The following is a 19140-nucleotide window of genomic DNA, read 5'->3' as shown; positions in this document are numbered from 1 at the left end:
CCCAAAAACACAGTTTACATGCGGCCAACTCATTCATTTTATTTCTGGTCTAGAAGCCTTGGTCAAACTTTCCTCTTTCAATCTGCATTCCCATACGCTTTCCTTTCTTTATTTTACTTCTCATCCATCTTTCTCAGTTTCTTACTATCTTTCAGCCCTTTTCTCCTTTTTACGTGCCCCTGCCTCTCTCTTTCTGCCCTTTTCTATGCCCACATCTGACAGCATGGAAAGTATGCACAGTTGTGTATAAATACTTTGGGCACTGCTGTCTAATCATCAGTGAGTGAAATAATTCACCTCTTTTTCTTCCCATACACACTCGGCTCTGTGTGGAAAACGTTTTGAGGGCAAACGGTGGAGCATTTCATATAATGAAACAGAGTAGCAAATCATCTCGTTAAATTTTCAAACACATATTAATCAGAAGGAATAATGCAGTCGGAGCCAATGTTATGGCACGCACATTTTTGCAGGTATACATGTGCCAAGTTGAGAGGAGTTTTTATATGGTCATAGTGTATGTTATGATCTTTGATGCACAGTGCGTGTGTATGAATGTAGTGAGTACTGAGTAGGGCCACTACTGATAAAATACTTTTTTAAATCTTAATTTGAGAAATATAAACATGTTTTTTCTATAAAACATTTCTGCTCCCGTACCAAATGAGGCCTAAATTTAGTTTTACTGAAAACTGAAAAGACAAACTTGAAATTTGCCTTGATAAAATGGTCTTAACTTGGCAAAGTGTTAATGTAAATCAGCTCTTGTTTCATCACAGAGCAAGTAAACAAGATTATGAATCTGACCAGACATTCAATGCCAGGTTTTAGTGCTTAATAGTTTTTCGATACTGTGCTTTGGATGCATTTGGGTACCAAAAACATGTTGAGGTGCATTGAATTGGTGTGAATGAAGTGGTCTTCAGAGCAGGATTTTGTTTGCAAGGTGCACGTGTGAGCTGTTGCAGCCACTCTGTCCTTGGCATCTGTGTGCGCATGTAAGTCTGTGCCGTGCGCGTTCGTCTATTTGCATTAGTGTGAGACTTGGGTTAACTTTTCTTTGTACCGCTTTTCCTTGAAGTCTACAGACACACACACTCTCACACTCCTGACATCTCTCCCTGTAGGCCAGACTGCAGAGCGCTTGGGGCCATGTTGTTTTGTCTTCTGACGGACAGACAGAAAGAGAGAAAAAAAAGAGAGACTTACCCCGGCCAGTGATTACGCCAGTTTGACACCACAGACATGGAAGGGGTTGTGGTGGTGGGGGTGGGGGGTGGGGGTGGGGGGATCAGTGCACGAAGAGAAGTGAAAAAGGCATCGTAGAAAACGGTGTGGAGATGATATGAATAACAATGTACGCGGTTTGTCTCCCTGGACCCTGATAACCTGCAGACCAGAGCCCGCTCCCTGTGACAGGCTGGCCTTTGTGGCCACTTTATCCCGCCTGTACACTTGTAAGGTAGAGCCGGGATAATCGCACCTAATCTAATTAAGGCTAAAGAGGGCCATGACTGAGGCTGGCCAGGAGCAGACTGGGCACTCACACACACACTTGCACACACACACACACACACATCAACAAACACAGCTCAGCAGCAAAATCCTGTTTGCATCAGAAAAATAAGGTTGTCATATTGATTATGCAGATGAGCGACTAACCGGGGCTAACTGCCTCTCGGCCAGCCGGTTACAGCTGACACAGGCTAAAGAGAGGAATACAGAGAGAGGAAGAAAGGATTAGGGCAGATTTAGCTTGCTGTTTTCTTTCTACTGTTTTGCTTGTACCACTTTTAGGTTCAGAACAGGCTTGTTCCCCCTTGTGTGTGTATAGAGGATTTTTGGATAAGGAAGACTTCGAATATCCAGTTATTTAGTTTAAATCAAAGAGGGTTACAGTACACATGACAAACATGAGCTGCAAGTCTTCCCAGGTGCCTTTTTAGCAACTTAAAATTGCTAGAAAGAGCTTATGATTGTATATATTTTTGTGGTTTTGTGGCATCAGCGGCCCTTAAAATGTGGCAAGAGTGCTGGCAAACTGACAATCAAGCAAACAGACACATACACAGATTCATATGTACAGTAAGAAATAAGATGAGAGGAGAGAAACAGAAGGACTGGGATAAATCAACATGTTTCAGTACTTCGTTCATGCCGAATTTAACCTTTTTTTTATATTATTTTTTGATCACTAGATGTCAAAACTACAGCAACTTTGACCCATTCAGACATTTTTAAATGTCTTGTTTCCCAAAATACTTAAATGTATTCAAATAAATTTATAATACAGAAGCCTAGTAACCAAAAACTTGCACATATTTAGCTTTTCTGACTGATTAAACAACTTAAACAATTGTCAAAATTGAGTACAGTAGCTTGTAAGGACATGTTGTGGAAACACGGCTATTAATAAACTGTCTATGTAGGTGTGTGTGTGCGCGAATACATGGGTGCCTGTATTTGTACACACTTGTCTTCAGGTGTGTGTGCATTGTGTGTGCAGCCAGCCGGCAGCCAGATTGCTATTTCCCCCCTCTGCCCCTATAGAAAGGCCTGGGTATTCTCTGGATGAGGGTGTGATGTACAATTGAAGGGCAGGATTGAAACTGATTACCTTGTTAACTCCTGGCACCCACTGGCAGCTTGAAATAGACCTGAGCGCCAGGGCCTGATTTGCAAATGAATTACCTCTCGCCTGGCCCTCCCCTTCCCCTCCCCTCCATTCCCCCGTCTTCCTCCCTCTCCCTCGTTCTTTTTCTTTTTTTTTTTTTTGTCCATTCGGTGCCAAGATCATCTTTTTATATTGTGCCATGACAGATGCTGTGCCGGGCTGCCATTGTTCCCCATCAGTTTTTCTGGGGCCGCGAGAAGAGCCAAAAGATTTCCACATGTGATTTTAACACAAGCGTCCCCCCGCCCCCCTGCCATATAGCCCAGTGCTTTATTCTTTGTGTACCGGTACTGCAATCTACAGAGTTTTGGAGCAGGCGGAAATGTTGGGGAGTGTCATTGTCTCCGTCTCAATAATGGAGAGGTATTTCTCTGATTAGGAAAGGTTCTAATTGGGAGGTATGAAAAGGACCGCTGGCTATTGAAGAAACCGCGGGGAAATTGATTGCTCTCCATGTCTCCCTTTTGCTTTTTCTCTCCCTCTCTTTGTCCCGCTCTCCCTCTATGTAACACACTAAAAAGAAGTCAATTTACTTTAAAACTTGGCCCCGGCATTCAATTCCCTCCAGCACTGAGTTGGTGTGCATAGGCTGAGAAGAGGGAGATATGGGCAGTCTGTAGGGAGACACGCTCAGTCTGTGATGTTATATGTGTGTTTAAACACATGCGCAAATGGATCTGGGTATTGGTTGAGTCGGCTGGCTTAAAATGAGTTGAAGATGGTTCCTCAGCCATGACCTACTGATGCACGATTTGATTCTTTAATGGCAAAATAAATATGAACATGTGCTAGGTCCTAAGCACAGGCACAAGGCCCCATCTGCCTACTTCTGCCTAAAGTAGTTTTTTTCCTGCATATTCAAAATTTGACAGAAAACATATAGTTGATGACACAAGTGTCACCCAAAACTCTGTTCTGGATATTTTAGGCCAATACTGATGTTCATATTTGGGAGTTTAAGTGGAACCTTTAATTTGTCTTCTGGTGACAAATGAAAAAATGGTGACACTTTTTCTAAATTACCTCAGACCTAGTTTGGTATTTCTGTCCTGCAATTTCTTCTCACAGTGGCTTTACAAGTAAAGACTTTGTGAGCGATTTCATCTCTTGTAGACTAATTTCTAATGCCGGAGTAAGATCATGAGAGTTTAATATCAGTTGGTGTACACTCCAGTGATTTTGATCGTTGTTGTAAGGTGGTCGTAAAACTCAGTCCGAGCTGTTTGTGTCAGTCTTTATCTCGTCTTCACGTACCGACAAAATCAAACATGTTCAATATTATTGTAAGTTTTGTAAGTTCAATGACGTTAACACTGTCAACAACCAATAGCTGCGCACCAAACAGGAAGCAGTAAACCAGGTAGACAGTAAACATGAAGGGGACTCAGGACAGGCACAAGAACATGTACAAGTCTCATTTTTCTTAGACTGTGGAAAATTGCGGAGTTGTGAAGTGAACATAAGTCCATGTTTAATTTGGCGTGTATCTGATCCACCAACCAGCTCTTATTTTAGTGACAGATCTCTAAATTAGCGCAGCTAACTGAAGCGACAAAATCTAAAATGTAAAGTTTGTACACAAATATGTTTTTTTTTTTTTTAATATATTTTTTGGGGCATTTTAGCCTTTATTTGATAGGACAGACAAGTGTGAAAGGGGGAGAGAGAGAGGGAGTGACATGCAGCAAAGGGCCACAGGCTGGAGTCGAATCCGGGCCGCTGTGGCAACACCCTTGTACATGGGGCGCCTGCTCTACCACTAAGTCACCGACGCCCCACACAAATATGGTTTATCTATAAGGATTATATTGATACAGAACTGACAAGAATACTGACATATGATGCCTTTTATCTTTTTTTTTGTTTGTTTGGGGGTTTTTTTAGAGTTATGTGTTTTTGTTGACACATAATGAATTGTTAATGTCATATTTCCTTAAGGGAGTTTGGTGTCATATTTTCCATAAGGAGCAGGATGGGAAATATTCTTAAAGGAGTCTAGTTGTAGTCTTGCAAGTAGTGACCCTGCAGAATCCCAAGACTTTGCGAAATCTTATATTGTGTGACTAAAAACTCATATTGTCTTTAGATGTAAGCAGGCATCAGACTTAGGTCTTCTTGGAGTATTTTCAAAGTGTTCTAGTGTGTGGTAGACATTACTTATGAGCTGATGTATTCAGCGATATATCTGCAATAAGCCAATGCAGCTGATATTTCATTCAGTCAGATTTACCGGTCTAGCTCTAGAAAAAAAAGACAGTAGTAAAGTATTCAAAAAAACAGAAAGTCATTAGCTCACACAAAACTGTTTGATCCGGTACCATGACTCTGATTTCCATAATCTGTCCCTTCTGCTCCCTCCCATTTATTTAATGTTGGTTATGCTCTTAATGACCTCCCAATTCAACAAGCCATTAAAATCACATTTTTATAAACGTGGCAAAATTGAATCACTTGAAATTGTCTGTGTAAGATAAACAAGTGGTGTTTGGTTGGGGGTTAGTGCTTAAACTCTAAGTGCTTATTAATAAAAAGTTACCTCTGGTGCAGAGTGACAGTTCACCTGTTTTGTAAGATAAATGATGATGTTGTTAAGTTATCACGAGATGCACTTACGTCTGTGGGCTGCAAATTTTCAAGACACTTAGTCCTTAAATTCTCGCTCCACAAGTGTTTCTTGTTCTCTCTCACTTGTGTGTGTGTTGTCCGTAACCAGGTGTCAGATAAGGGCCACGTATGAACAGGTGTGTGTGTCGAGTGAGTGTGCTTATCGCAGAGCGCAGAAAGGCCAGCTATAAATCAGCTTCTTCCTTTCTTCTTCCTCCTTTTTCTGACTTTTTTATTGACTGCACTTAACCCTCCCTTCAGAGAAACATAAAGTGCTGAATTTGTTCGCCCCATTTTTAATGGACTGCTTTTCTCCACCATTTTGGGATTATGCTAAAGTAGAGCCCCCTCCACTGGGGAGGGGAAAGGGGTGGGGGCAGCTTGTGTACCCACGAATGTATGCGTCAATGTGTGTGTGTGTGTGTGTGTGTGTGTGTGTGTGTGTGTGTGTGTGTGTGTGTGTGCGTGCATGCCGAATTACATAGAAAGCATAGAAGCATAAGTCTGTGTTTTGTTCCCTCTTGTGTGTTCTGCATGGAAGAGTGACAGCCCCTGACTTACCCCTGCATTATCCTTTCCTGTGAGTGTGTGCATGTGTGTGTGCCCCCCCAGCCCTCCTCTTAGCTGTATAAAACCCTGAGAGGTAGCTCTGATAATACACGCACAAGAATACAATTTCAATTTCAATTGGCAGCCCTGTTAAAAAGGAGCTATGGAGATGGCAATCAGGCCTGGGGGAAAGCTGAGCTCCCTGTATTATTGTGCGTGTGTATGTGTGTGTGTCCCTCGACTGCTTAATATCAAGCTTTTGCCTTCTATTAGTTAAACAGGCAGATGTCACTGATGTGGACTGTGTATTAGTGCATTGTGTGTTTTATTTCTGTGTGCGTGTGTGCGTGTGTGTGTGTGTGTGTGTGTGTGTGAGTATGCTTGCTCTGGTGTCCCCATCACATTGACTCTTTAATAAATATGCCTGCCATTCTATCAGCAGTCAAACAACATATGAATGCTCAATGACACGCTTGACAAGGCATGCAACTGTGGCAAATGGGGCGCGCTCACACACACACACACACACACACACACACACACACACGCTTATGAATGATGTCTCTTTCATAGCGCTACAGTGTCCTGTCTTCCCTTTGCTCACTATCTCTGACTGATATCTGGTTGAGGGCTGAGAGGCTGCTGTGGGCCAAATGTTATTTCTGCAGCAAAGGTGTTCAAGAAAAAGAGATATGTGCACTTTAAGAAAAAAAATGTGAGTAGTGCTTTCAACATGGTCTGTAATCTTTCCCCAGTAAAAAAGTTGTCCACCACTGCCTGATTCTGCCATCCTGATTTAAGACAATTCCACAACTGTTTTTAAACACACTGACAGTGAATTAATCTTAAGATATATTGAGAATTGATTTAAGTCTTTCATTTTTCAAGCAACATTGTCAAGTCTCTTTTTCCAGCCTCTCAGTAGGGGTGATTTTCTGCTTTTTCTTCTCCGTTATGCCAGTAAACTGAATATATTTTGGTTGTAAGTGTTGGTCCGACAAATTGAGTAATTCAGTGCCATCGTCAGGTTATTTGCTAATGAAAATAATGATAAGTTGCCATTCTTGAATGTAAAAAAGGGGATTTTGTTTAAGTTTTCAGCCTAAATATTGCTAACAGTGCTAATATTTTTAGAGTAGAAGATTTAAATGTTGCTTAAAGGTCAGTGTGAGACCCTCTGGTTATGATTATTGACTCTCCACAACTTGTAAACATTATAAGCAGAGTATTGGGGCTGCTCCCTGAAAGTTGAAGGTTCAAATCATCATTCAGATTCTCCCCCCAGTCGACTGATTCTTTCAGTTGAGCAGTTGCTTTTTTTGTCCATTTCTTGCCAGTCATTGTGCAGCCAGATGTGGCTGCAGAGTGAGCGTTCCTCGCTTTCACGCTGCTCCAGCACAGGCAGCTGTGGGCCCAGACCGAGGGTGAGTCTGAGGAGGAGGAGAAGCTTTGCCCGGTCAGGCTCTGAGGTAACGCTATCCACTGCCTTAGCATAGAAGCGGTGAATTTACAGCTCACGGCAACTTAATACAGTACAGTCTCTGGCTTTTGTTTGATATCTAGAGTGGGCGAAGAAATGTTCTTACACATTTACAATCTGTCGCTAGCGTAGTTAGCACGCATTAGCTTGGAGTCTTGTTTACTTAAATATATTACCTACGTGAATGTAGCTGTCACCCTGAACCTCCAGCCAGACCCTGCTCGAACTCTATATTGGAAAAAATGTACCGAATTGTTGAATATTTACACTGAACAGCCAAATCTGATTCGAATGACACAATTCTGAGTCGGGTACAACCCTACAAATCATGATGGAGCCGCTACAGAGACATAAACAGCCATTGGTGTTGAGTTTAAAACTATTATGGTTTTGACATCTTAAACTGAGTAGTATTTCACCACATTTATACAATGTGCGATCAGGGCAATGCCACAAAAGTAAAGCTGTGAAGATCATTCTGATTGTTCAGTAAGTCTGCCTTTACTGCCCGCGCACTGCTGTTGTTAGCAAAGGATAGTTAAGTGGCTGTTAATACATATAGGGGACAGTTAAAGAGGTTAATATGGCCAGTGGAAGAGAGCCAGTGGAAGTATGCCTCATATTACAAGGTAAACCTGGCCGGTAGTGGACAGTGAAAGGGTTAAAGCTTCCCCACTCAGGACAGCAGGCCTGAGAGGTAATGCATGGCTGATGAGTGCTGGGCTAATGGGCAGCTCTGTTAGCTGGAAATCAAATGACTGCCTCTGCATTTTAAGTCCCTCTGTCGCCTCCATTGACTGACTGAAGATATTTATCTCCGCTGTGTCAAGGGGTGGAGGGGGAGAGGAGGAGGGTTCAAGTAAAGAGAGGAAGAAAGGGAGAGGGGGGGTTGAGGGAGAGGAGTGGAGGGCATCTTAGAAAAACCTGACGACCTAATGCAATTATTAGAAACTTGACCACAAATGACAACTCATCTGGTGCTGGCTCTGTAATTAATTGTCTGCTAGCAGGAGTGCAGGGGTTTGGGAGGGTGAGGGGTGTTGTGTGAGAGAGAGGCAGGCAGGGAGGCAGGTGATTGGGAGAGGGCGAAATGACAGGTGAGGAGAGACACAGGGAAGGAGATGAGGTAAGATGAGGCAACAGCTTAAAGATCCTCGTTAGAGTGCAAGAGACAGAAAAAGGTTTGGACACAGTGAAACAGAACATGTACTGTGAGTGATAGAGCCCGAAAGAATGCACGGGTGAGACAATGAGAGGAAAAAGTGCGCGATTAAAGAAGTGGATTAAATAAGGAGAGGCGAGGGAATGAGAAAGCAGAAAGTGCAGACAGTATGATGGATCCAGTGACCATGTTAAATTGGTTATATTGACCTTGCCAGGGCTCAGTTTAACACTCACACTTGTTTGTCTAGTTTTACTTAATTGACCTCAGATAACTAATTACCATTTCCTGGAACAACAGTACATTACTCTTTCTCTCCGTCTCTGACCCCTCCCTCTCTCACTTGCCTATCTTTGTCAGGCTTTCCATCTTTCTGGCTCGTAGCTGTTTGGAAGGGAAAAGAGAAGTAGTCTGCACACGAAATATTGTAGGTTCCCAGAGATTTAATGGTGCAATGTGTCCTGTCCGCCTTCAAGATCTTTGTCATGTAAAATGCAGAACATAATGACTGACGACTGTCTCTTTCGCCTGATGTTGAAGGTCAAAACATTGCATCACAAAATATTTGAGAGCTTACAGTATTTTTTCTCTCTTTTTATTTTTCAATACTGACTAGTCCTGCACCTGCGTTCAAGGTTGAGGTTTAACTTGCCTGGCAAAGAATAAGTTTGCCAAGTTCGGTGGTCACCAAAGTAACTTTCAGCCCATTTTTTTTGGCATATTCAGATTGATTTTAAAAAAGTATGGGCTGTAAAAAACACATAAAATGCACTTCCAAACCACATTCTGGGTTTTTTTGTTTGTTTTTTTAAATGTGATTACAATTAGATGTGTCTCAGTCTGCATAGTATGGCCTCTCATATTGGATTTCTTTTTCGTCACTTGCGACGTGACACACTGCAACTTCATCGAATCCAGAGTGACACAGGAGCTGAGCAGAAGATATACTGCTATTATGGATGTATGGCAGGCCCCCAGGCACGCTGGTCAGCTCACTTCCTTTTTTCCCCAGTGGCCACTCACGGTATTGCAACAAAAACATCCCCTGTGGCCCAAAAAGCTCTTTGCCTCATAGACCACCATTGAAAAAGGAATTGAAACACCTCGAACTGTTATTCCCAGTTAGGCCTTGTCCGAATGAAACATTTTTCAGTGAGGACATGTGCGATATTCTGGTATTATTCAGGTTTGAGGAGCTGTCTTTGACATGTATACAGCGCATTCGGAACACGTCTTAACTGGGGTTTTTACTGCAGTTTGTGGTACACAGCCTCTTGCCTGTTTTACGGCTAGCTCTGTGCGTTATCATGGATGCGTTCTACACAAACCAACTAGCCAACAGTTTGCGAGGCTAGGATAGAGATGCATGCCCAAAAGAAAAGCCCACAACTGAAAAAAAAGATCCTTGCGCTAGTGACAGTGACAATTTTCCATATTTTATATATACAGAAATAACATAGTAGGGCATGTTAATTGGAGTATCCATGGCTGCATGTAAACTGAAATTTTAGTGGAATATTTATTTTCATTAGCCATGCAAACTGCTCACTGGGAATATCGTCTTTTTAAGAATAAGGTCAAAAACCAAAATAAGTTGTGCATATGAATATAGTCAATGTCTGCTGTAAAAAAGGGCCTGTTGCACCAGTGTTCTCCTAATTGAAGTCGATTAGAAAATGGTTGAAGAGGCATTCATTCTGACGAACCTCTATCTAAGGCATTGTACATTTGTAGAACAGCTTGGGTAAAGTTGTTTTGCTCAAGGACACTATTCGGACAGGAAGAGCCACAGATTGAACCATCAACCTGCGCCCCCTATCTCCTGGGCTATAGCAGTGCTCAGTTGAATTGACATACTAATTCTTCAAGTCAAATTGAAGGAAAGACAGTATTTCTTTAGGCTGCATATGTAGATAAATACATTTCTATTTATGCTGTACACAGCACATAGTAAAAATTTTAATGCGCCACAAGTTCAGTTTCTTGATTGAGGGCAAACTAAAAGACTTGATGTGACCACCACGCCTTGTCAGCATGGCAGTCCTGTCACAGCGCATCATGAATCACTGTCTGTGTGCTTCATTCCTGTCCGTCCATGTCTTCACTTCATCTCTCCCTCCATCACTCCCCTCCCCTCCCGCTGTGTGCCGGGGCTATAATGTGCTCCTATGGTTGTAGTAAGCAGGCCACAGTGTCTCGGAGGCCTTGTGCTACACCACCATTACTATCTGGCTTGCCTCCACTACAAATTGGATGAACAGGCACTGACACATTTTCAATATTATTACATTAAACCAAGTGGATTTTGATTGATAACCTAATATTGGCCTAATGCAAAACATCAATCATGGCAAGTATATTAATTATTTAATATTGTGGCGTAATTCAGAAATCGATGCTGCCTCTGCGTTGAAGGCACAGAGAACGGTGGGAGGGAGGGAGATAAGAAGAAAAGGAAAGCTGTGTCCCTGAAGACCTCAGCAGATTATATGATGTTTTGAAAAGAGAGATGAGGATGTAAAATGGTGTGTGTGTGTGTGTGTGTGTCAGCTGTGTGTGTCTAATGGATAGAGCGATCCCCTCGGCCCTGGTGCGGACAGCTCTGGACAGCTTGCCCTTGATAAAGTCAAGACAACAGATGACATAGTGGGAGATTAAATGCAAGTGAAGAGCTTAATAAAGGTTGGATCACAAAAATAAAAGACAGAAAAAAAAGATGTGGTTATAAAAAGTGTGAGGGGGAGAAAAAAGCGAAGGGAAATGAGTGGAGGAGGAGGGATTGAGCGCTGCGTCTCCCCTGTGTTAGATTGTTTCTCACTAATTGCGCTTCATTAGCGGATTACACACACTGTCACCACGGTAACAAATGTCTTGCTGTCTGGTTGCCGGGCGCCCGTCATGTATAATGAATGTGGCGGGGTGTTTGTCAGAATGTAATGTAATTACAGCTAGATGAAGTTTGCCTTAAGTGGTTGACTTGTCTGCATGTGGCTCACTGACAGAGCACAGAATAAACAAGCAAACATCCTTTCTTCCTGACTTCTTCTCCAGTTGTTTGGTACTTTTGTTAATAATTCTGTTTAGCGTTTCTGTCAGTCCTTCGTCCCATTATTTAGAATTGTTGATCATGTGGGAACGGCTTAGGTTTGTGGTCACACTTGGGTACGGGACCTGGCCTGACGGATGGATGGACGGATAGATGGATGGATGGAAGAAGGGTGGTGGAGGGTAGGATGGATTAGACAGTATGTAATTTTAGAGATGGTGTAGATTTACACTGTGATGCTGCTGGCTGCATTAGCAACTGAAGCCTGTCGATAAGCCTTCCTCCCTCTCAGCACACACACACATGCGCACACACACACACACACACACAGTGGAACGCAATGGCCAGGGTGGAGTTGTCAGTAATGGGGGCCAGAGTTGGATGGGGGGTGCTGGGATCGGGGACGGGGGCTGTTTGTGTTCTCTTGATCTGTTGATTTCCACTGCTGCAAATTTGAAATGTGCCAAAATCGCATCTATTATTTACTGCCAATTTGCTCTTTTTAAAACCGACCGCTTCCCCCCCTCCTCCTCTTTCACTTCCTCGGCTCGCCATTCTGCTGCTGCTACCCCAATAATCATACACACATTTTTTTTTTTTTGTATTAATTCACAGATAATAAGCTCCGAGTTCTTTCTCTGTACTAGGAAATTGTTATTATGACTGCCAACAGTGAGGCGACAATATTAGTTAACCTCTGTCTGGCATGGGCGCCAACACACACAAACACACATAGCACTTCAGTCTGACAGGTTACAATTAGGATAATTCTTCACTATGTTTTTCCTTTTGATTAACCAAAACCTTTTTGATGTCATTGAGATCAATTTACTTGCACACACATTTCCATCCTGCTCATAACTGAAGAACACAATAAGATGATTATGACATGTGCTGATTATATTACAACTAGAACTGAAACAATTTTATCAACCAAATGATCGACAGAAAATTAATCAGCAACTGTATGATAATCAATTAATTTTTAAGTAATTTTTTAAACCCAATGTATTTAGTGGTCTGACTCAAGATATGTACATTCTATACACCAAACTGTGAATTAATTGATTGAGAAAATAATGAGTAGATTTAATCAGAATTAGGACGTGTTCTGATGTACTGTGTTAAAATGTTTAGAAATTGGTTCAGAAATGTTCATTCAGGCACACCTAAATAGATTTGGTTCTTCTGTCTCTTGTGAGCGTATTGATGTGTGTATATTTTGTTTGTGGTGGAGGTGCCCGTGTGCATCTGCAAAAGTGTTCTTTTTTTTTTTTGTTAAATGACGTTTTGTGTCCGCGCTTTATTTACAGTGGGGGAAATGTGTTGTTGTGTTGCAGGGATGCCGCGAACATCAAAGGAAGATTAGAACATCTGGTAAGTTCTATTCGACACCTCCCTTTTTATCCCCACATACACGCGCACACACATTCACGCGCGCACACACACACACACACACACACACACACACACACACACTTTGATATCTGCATTTCTAATGAAACCTCCGGAATTGGAGCTGAATACCTGCAGCTAACAGGCAGGGGGAGAGAGACAGAGAAAACAGAGAAAACAGGGATAGAGGGAGGGTAGTTTCCCCCCTAGGGCCTGGTCCACCTTTTATATTAGCGTTTCATTTATCCCCAATTCTGCCCAAACACACACACACACACACACACACACACATATTTTGTTTTGGGTATTTGCAGGATTTCTACATTTGTGCATACCTGTTTGCACGTGCATGTATGAAAGGAGATTTTTTTTTTACCTTTCAGACACACACACACACACACACACACACCCTCTCCCTCCTCCTGTCAGCATGGGGCCTTTGCTCAGTCTTCTCCCATCCACGAATCGAGGGCCTGCTGGAAACGCTCTCCCGGGACAGCCCTGAAAATTTAATGGCCAACGTTTCCAGCGTTTCTCTTGCTACTCGCTTTAATACGGGGTCAGAGTGCCGTGCAACAAAGTGAAAAGGTTCTCTCTCCTCTTTTTGGGTGGGAAGGAACCGAGGTTTGATGTGCCCCATATTCCATGGGATGAATTATAGACAGGGGTCAGCGAGGGTCCCGGCTCTCTGTGGATGTCACATGCCCTCCCTCCCTCGCCTCCCTGCATACTAAACCTGCAGCTCCCAGCACCTTACGCAAATGACCCCCAGCCCCACCACGCGCTACGCAAATGACCCTGAATATGCCACACAAATGACTGACCCCAAAATTCAAACACTTCGCAGTAACTCTCCACTTGAGCGAGCAGAAGATCAGATTCAGCGTCGTCAAGCTCAGTTGCAGAATTGTTCCTTAAAGGGGACCTTTTATGATTTTTCTTATTTTCTGTCATATATATATAACATTACTATGGCGGATGTTCTTATTAAACGTGGCCAAAGTTTATAAAATAATGAGATAAAGGTATGTAGAAGTAATCCCTGTAAGCACAAACCTCAGGCTTCAGACTGTTTGAATTTTTTTGTTCTACTTTGGCTATAAGATGACATCAGCATGTGACAGATTTCTTTAAATGGTCATCTGCTCCAGGCACGCTACTTCAGTGTTTGCATCATAGTCTGCACTGCCACATGAAGCCACATGCTAACGTCAGGGAAACATGTAATCTTGGTTGCTGATGTTGTAAACTTTTTCCCCGATTTCGGTTCATATTCCTGCTGGGACATGTCCGGTTGTGTTTTGAAGCTTTTATCGGAGATTTTTCATGACAGAAAGTGCAGCTATTTTCCGTTTCAGTTATGCCCCGGCTACAATGACGGTGCAGAAATGCTGAGATGCCCGGAAATGCTGACTCAGTCAGAGCAGGCTGGGCTTTTTTAGGGAGTGTGGTTTTTAAGAGACAGGAGCTACAATGGAGTGCTTCAGAGAGAGGGTGGATACAGGTTTTCCAGCACAGACAGTATGAAGCGTGTAACATGTCCGAGTAGAAACTTAAAATACAAGTATGAACCTGAAAATAAGCATACATACAGGTAATACATAATAGATTCCTTTTAATGATACTGACTGTAATCAGAACTCTGATTGAAGTGCGAATAAGAGTGGAGTGATTTTGCCTGTATTTTGCTCACCGTTTACTCCATAACTGCATTGAGTTGCTCCCAAAGTGCATTAATGCTATTATTACTTGTACAATTATAATATAATTATCAATTATTTATCCAATGCATTGTGTTGCACTTACAGCATGTGAGATAGAGAGGCACTGGTCGGGTGCAGTTGTCTCTTTGGCTGTCTCCAAAACCACTCCCTTGTTGACTAATACACTGCTCCCTACTCTTTTGTTCCACTGTGGGGATTTTTAAGGGCACCACTATATAGTGCATAGATTTCTCCCTCAGAGTTCAGACACTTAAATAAAATGACTGACATTAAATATAGTGCACGACATAGTAATGGTCTAGTTTGGCTTCGGAGATGTCTATGGGTGGGTCTGGAGGTGTGATTGATGTGGTACTCCATAAAAAGGGCGTGTGAATTATTCAAGAGAGGATTACATGCATAAACAGCATTAATCAATATGTGCATTGGCAGTTACATCTTGGCAAACATTAGGTAGTGCGCATCTCATGTTGAGATGAGTCCTCCTCTTAAAGGCAAGTGGAGGAATGTGAACTAATTTCCATAAGTGATAGTGTAGACAAATGCTCTGTGTATCTATGCACTGATTTCTCATGTTTGCACACTTCTTAGACACGAATCCGGTCAAAGTCACCTTGAATAGTTTATCTGTGTATCATATTATCATTTTACACTAATTCGCTGATACAGAGCAGTGGTACTGAAGAGGAATGTAAACTAGATTGTATTTTATACAATGATGCCTTAGTAATATAATAATATACCGTCTTTGCGTTAATGTTTCTTGGCAGCCGTTTGCATGTATGTTATGCATAGTTTTAGACTGAGTGGACCTATAGGAACAGATTATTGCATGTTTGCATTTGATTCCTGATCTTTATAGGGATCAACTCAGAGTTAAACATTACACATTTACACACACACACAAACACACATTGGTATGTTTACCAGAGCATTTTTTGTATACATGTGTCTCTGGAAATTTGAATGCCTGAATACTGAGTGTTTGAATTTATGGGTGTGTTTATGCTTATGGGGAGATTGCACCCCAGTAGTCAGCTGCCTAGGGAGCGCAAGACTCTGATTACGATTCGGGACAGAGAACTGTAAATAATGGAGCTCGTCTCCCTCTGAGGATGGTGTTGCAGGGCTGTTGGAAACGCTGTTTCCCTCCATACCTCACACATACATCCCTGTAGGTTTCTAAACAGGCATTTATGGCTCTCTGTTGATGTACCGCTCTTAAGATTAGTGCATCAACCATATTGACACTTACGGTGTTGCCAAGCTGAAGTCGTATTATCCTTTTAACAGTTACCTTGAGCCTGGTCTCGATAAAGGAATCACTGTTTTTACATTAATAATTACTCCCTAATATTAATTTGAATAATTTGCAATGGTTCTCAGTTATGTTAAAAATATTTGTAAAATTTTCAAGTTTCTGTTCAAATAATTCTTGCGCTTGATTTTTCATGATGAATACCAACGTTTCCTCCTCCTGTTAAGTTAACAGTACGAGTGAATGACTGGCATAGTAATTAGGTGGGCAATTAAGATTTATGTGGTCTGAGGTTTGTTTTATTGTTCATGTTTGTTTTGTTTTTGTGTTTCAGCAGATTGACTGAACGCGATCAGTCGCAATACAGAGAAAAAGACTGAAGTTAATTGCTCCCAGTGCTCTGCGTTAGTTTCTGCTTTTGTAGACACACACACACACGTTCACGTTCAAGCGTGCACACACACATACACAAGTTTGAGTTGGACGACTCCTTGCTCTGGGAGAAATGGAGCGATAGTGAAAGAGGTGGCCTACAGCAGCTAATCAGTCCACATGCACCGCTTCTCAGAGCGCAGTAGAAGAAAGCCAGCAGCTCAATCAATACATGAGGAATCAGCCTCATCAGGATTACTGGCTCAATCAGCAGCTGTACCCATCCTTCTACTACACACACTGCCGGGGGAAGGATAGAAGAAGAGCAAGGCAAAGAACAAGGGAGAGAGGGAGATCGGTCCTGGGATGGGAGTTTGAGTAGAACATGATGGTGGAGGGCTGGAAAGGCTGGTTTATAGGTCAGTCCAGGGTTGCAGGTTGAGCTGAGGTCATGATTCACAGAAAGCCAAAATGACACATCTGTGTTGTCTTTGGATGTTTCTACAACCAATTTCCCAGAGTTTAAAAAGAGGTTTAAACTGAGACTTGTGGATTAGCCTGAAAGGAAAAAAAAACGCTAAAAAAAATAAAAATAAATTGAGCTCAATTTAATCCATAAGGTTAAACATTGTCCGATAAAATATTGCATGATTTAAAAGAGCCATTTGAAATTGTTAGGCACATTTTTCAATAACCAAATTGTATATTAAATGCTGCTGTGTCACTTTGCACCATATATTATAAACATTGCACATTATCCTACAAAACAATGTCATATGGATTTGGCTATCACCGGCAGTCTAAATGTGGTTAATGCCCTGTTGAATGGTTATACACTAGTTTATTATGACAGCCTACAAACAACCTGATTTAAAGATTTTTTAAAATACTGTCAAACCGCACTGGTTTTACGAGATGTCATCTTTATCCCAATTTTCACCTGTTCACCTGCAGGCGAGGTGAACATGCCAATGTGTCTTTCTTTAGTTAGTTTTCCCTTGGTTTTTGTTTTCTGATTTGGTATAGTTAACATTAGCAGCTAATTGATGCTCATTTTTAATTAACATTGTACTTAGAAGACATGACACCTCAGTACGGATTATGCTAATAATTTAATTTAAGTTAATAATTCTGCTCTTTTTACCGTATTTTCTTAAAAAAAAACCTATAAAATCAATCAGTCTTTGTCTTCTTTGTGCAGCACTTTCCATCGAGCACTTTGATGGCTGTTGAACACTACAGGAAACAGTGATGTCACTGCTAAAACAAGTCAACAAATTACTCTCTCTGTCGCAGCTACACATATAAATAAAACGGACACAGTAAAAATGGAATCAGACATTTTCTATTACTCTGATTCTTGCAGTCGAGCCCTTAAATGTATACATTAATAAGGTGTTCTGAAGGTTAATATTAAGTTTAACTGACTAGTATGTTTAATGATTAATGAGAGTAGCAGCATTTAAGTTACTAGTGGACAAATCGCGCACATCCCTAGTGTTGTCATTGGAGAATCTGCGTTATGTCTAATGGGGACATTGTAAAAAAATATTATTTAAATTGTATTAATAACAGATGTAGTGTTTAAGTGGAATTGTGGTAGTTACACCAAACTGTTATAGTCTTTTAGGCACCCTTTGATCTTATTTTTGGGGAGGAAAATGCTGTAGGTCTTAGAATTAATATGGCATCTTAAAATGTAGTCAATATATTTAGTTCAGTTTAAAAAAGTGAGCTATTTTTTGACACTATTCAAAAGCTATTATTGATCTGTTACGTCCTAAAGGTTGTCTGTTCTGAGTTGGACCCTCCACTGCTCATTTTAGCTGACAAAAAAATCAAACATATTTGACAATGTTCTTATGTAAAGGTGCTCTGCATCTCAAGAAAGTGTGTTTGTTTAATCTGAAAAGGTAGCATAGAAACGAGGGGTCAGCAGACTGCTGTACACATGGCTTTCTTCAGGGATGGCTTGTGTCGCCCCAGTGTCCCTTGGCGAGTTGAAGAGTTTACAGAGGCAAAATGTCTTGTTGAGCTACTGACAGATCGGCAACAGCAGCTGTAGTCAGGAGGACAACTCTCTCACACACCAAGAATGTGACAGACCTGATGTCACTGAATATGGCAGGGAGTTGACTTTGAGCAGTCTTAAAGAAGTTGAGGACAGAGCTCCAAATGATATACTGTCGTCTCTTTTTTTTTTAATTCTGTGTCTCTAATCGTCTCATTAAACACTTTCTCTTTATCTTGCACCGTATCTCTTTCTTTGTATTTCTTTGTCTCTGTCTGTCTTTCTTCCTCTCTAATATGATTGTATAGGATAAAGAGGTGAAAACAGCTCAGAGAGAGAGATTCTGGGCAGATAAAGGAGGGGAAGGGGAGGTGGGGGGGGTGTTGATAATCTGCAAACAGATTTCCATGCTTATTACACTAATGATTTCATGATATTTGATGTGGCGGCGGGGGTTGTGAGGATGTGGAGGGGGTGGGGTGGTCTCTTTCTCTCTCTCATCTTGACGGCGCAGCTAAATGATGGAGTAATTTGAGTGACCTCTGACTCGGGGCAGGCCCAGACGTAATTGCATGTCATTCTGGCACAGAAGGAGGGGAAGAAGGGAGGAGGTGGGGGGGGGCTCCACAAAATACAAAGTACCCCCCTGTCTTTCCCTCCTTTCTCGCATATCACTTGTTTTTCTGTCTCCTTTTCATGTGTCCCCATCACTGTCTTGCTCTCCATCTTGTTGCCTGTCTCACCGTGGCTCGCCTCTCGAGTGTTTCCAAAAAACACACCCCCCCCCCCCCCCCCCCCCCAAACAAAAGAAAGATTGCATTAATTTTCAAATGATGATATTACATTAAGCGCAGAGATCTCATAT

The 19140-nt window shown here is 41.8% G+C and overlaps 1 protein-coding gene across 1 annotated transcript in view; it reads left to right on the top strand.

The window, feature by feature from the left end:
• The window catches only part of rsrc1 (arginine/serine-rich coiled-coil 1), a 136956-nt gene that overhangs the window by 38796 nt on the left and 79020 nt on the right, over positions 1 to 19140 (top strand). Inside the window, exon 5 of the mRNA XM_050073974.1 lies at positions 12856 to 12892. Within this exon, the coding sequence (XP_049929931.1) occupies positions 12856 to 12892 (37 nt within the window). The remainder of the gene's footprint in view (positions 1 to 12855; positions 12893 to 19140) is intronic.

This window comes from Epinephelus moara, chromosome 2 (assembly GCF_006386435.1).
Source record: "Epinephelus moara isolate mb chromosome 2, YSFRI_EMoa_1.0, whole genome shotgun sequence".
NCBI lineage: Eukaryota > Metazoa > Chordata > Actinopteri > Perciformes > Serranidae > Epinephelus > Epinephelus moara.
The sequence above is the reverse complement of the archived record's forward strand: the minus strand, read 5'-3'. Positions and strand labels throughout refer to the sequence as shown.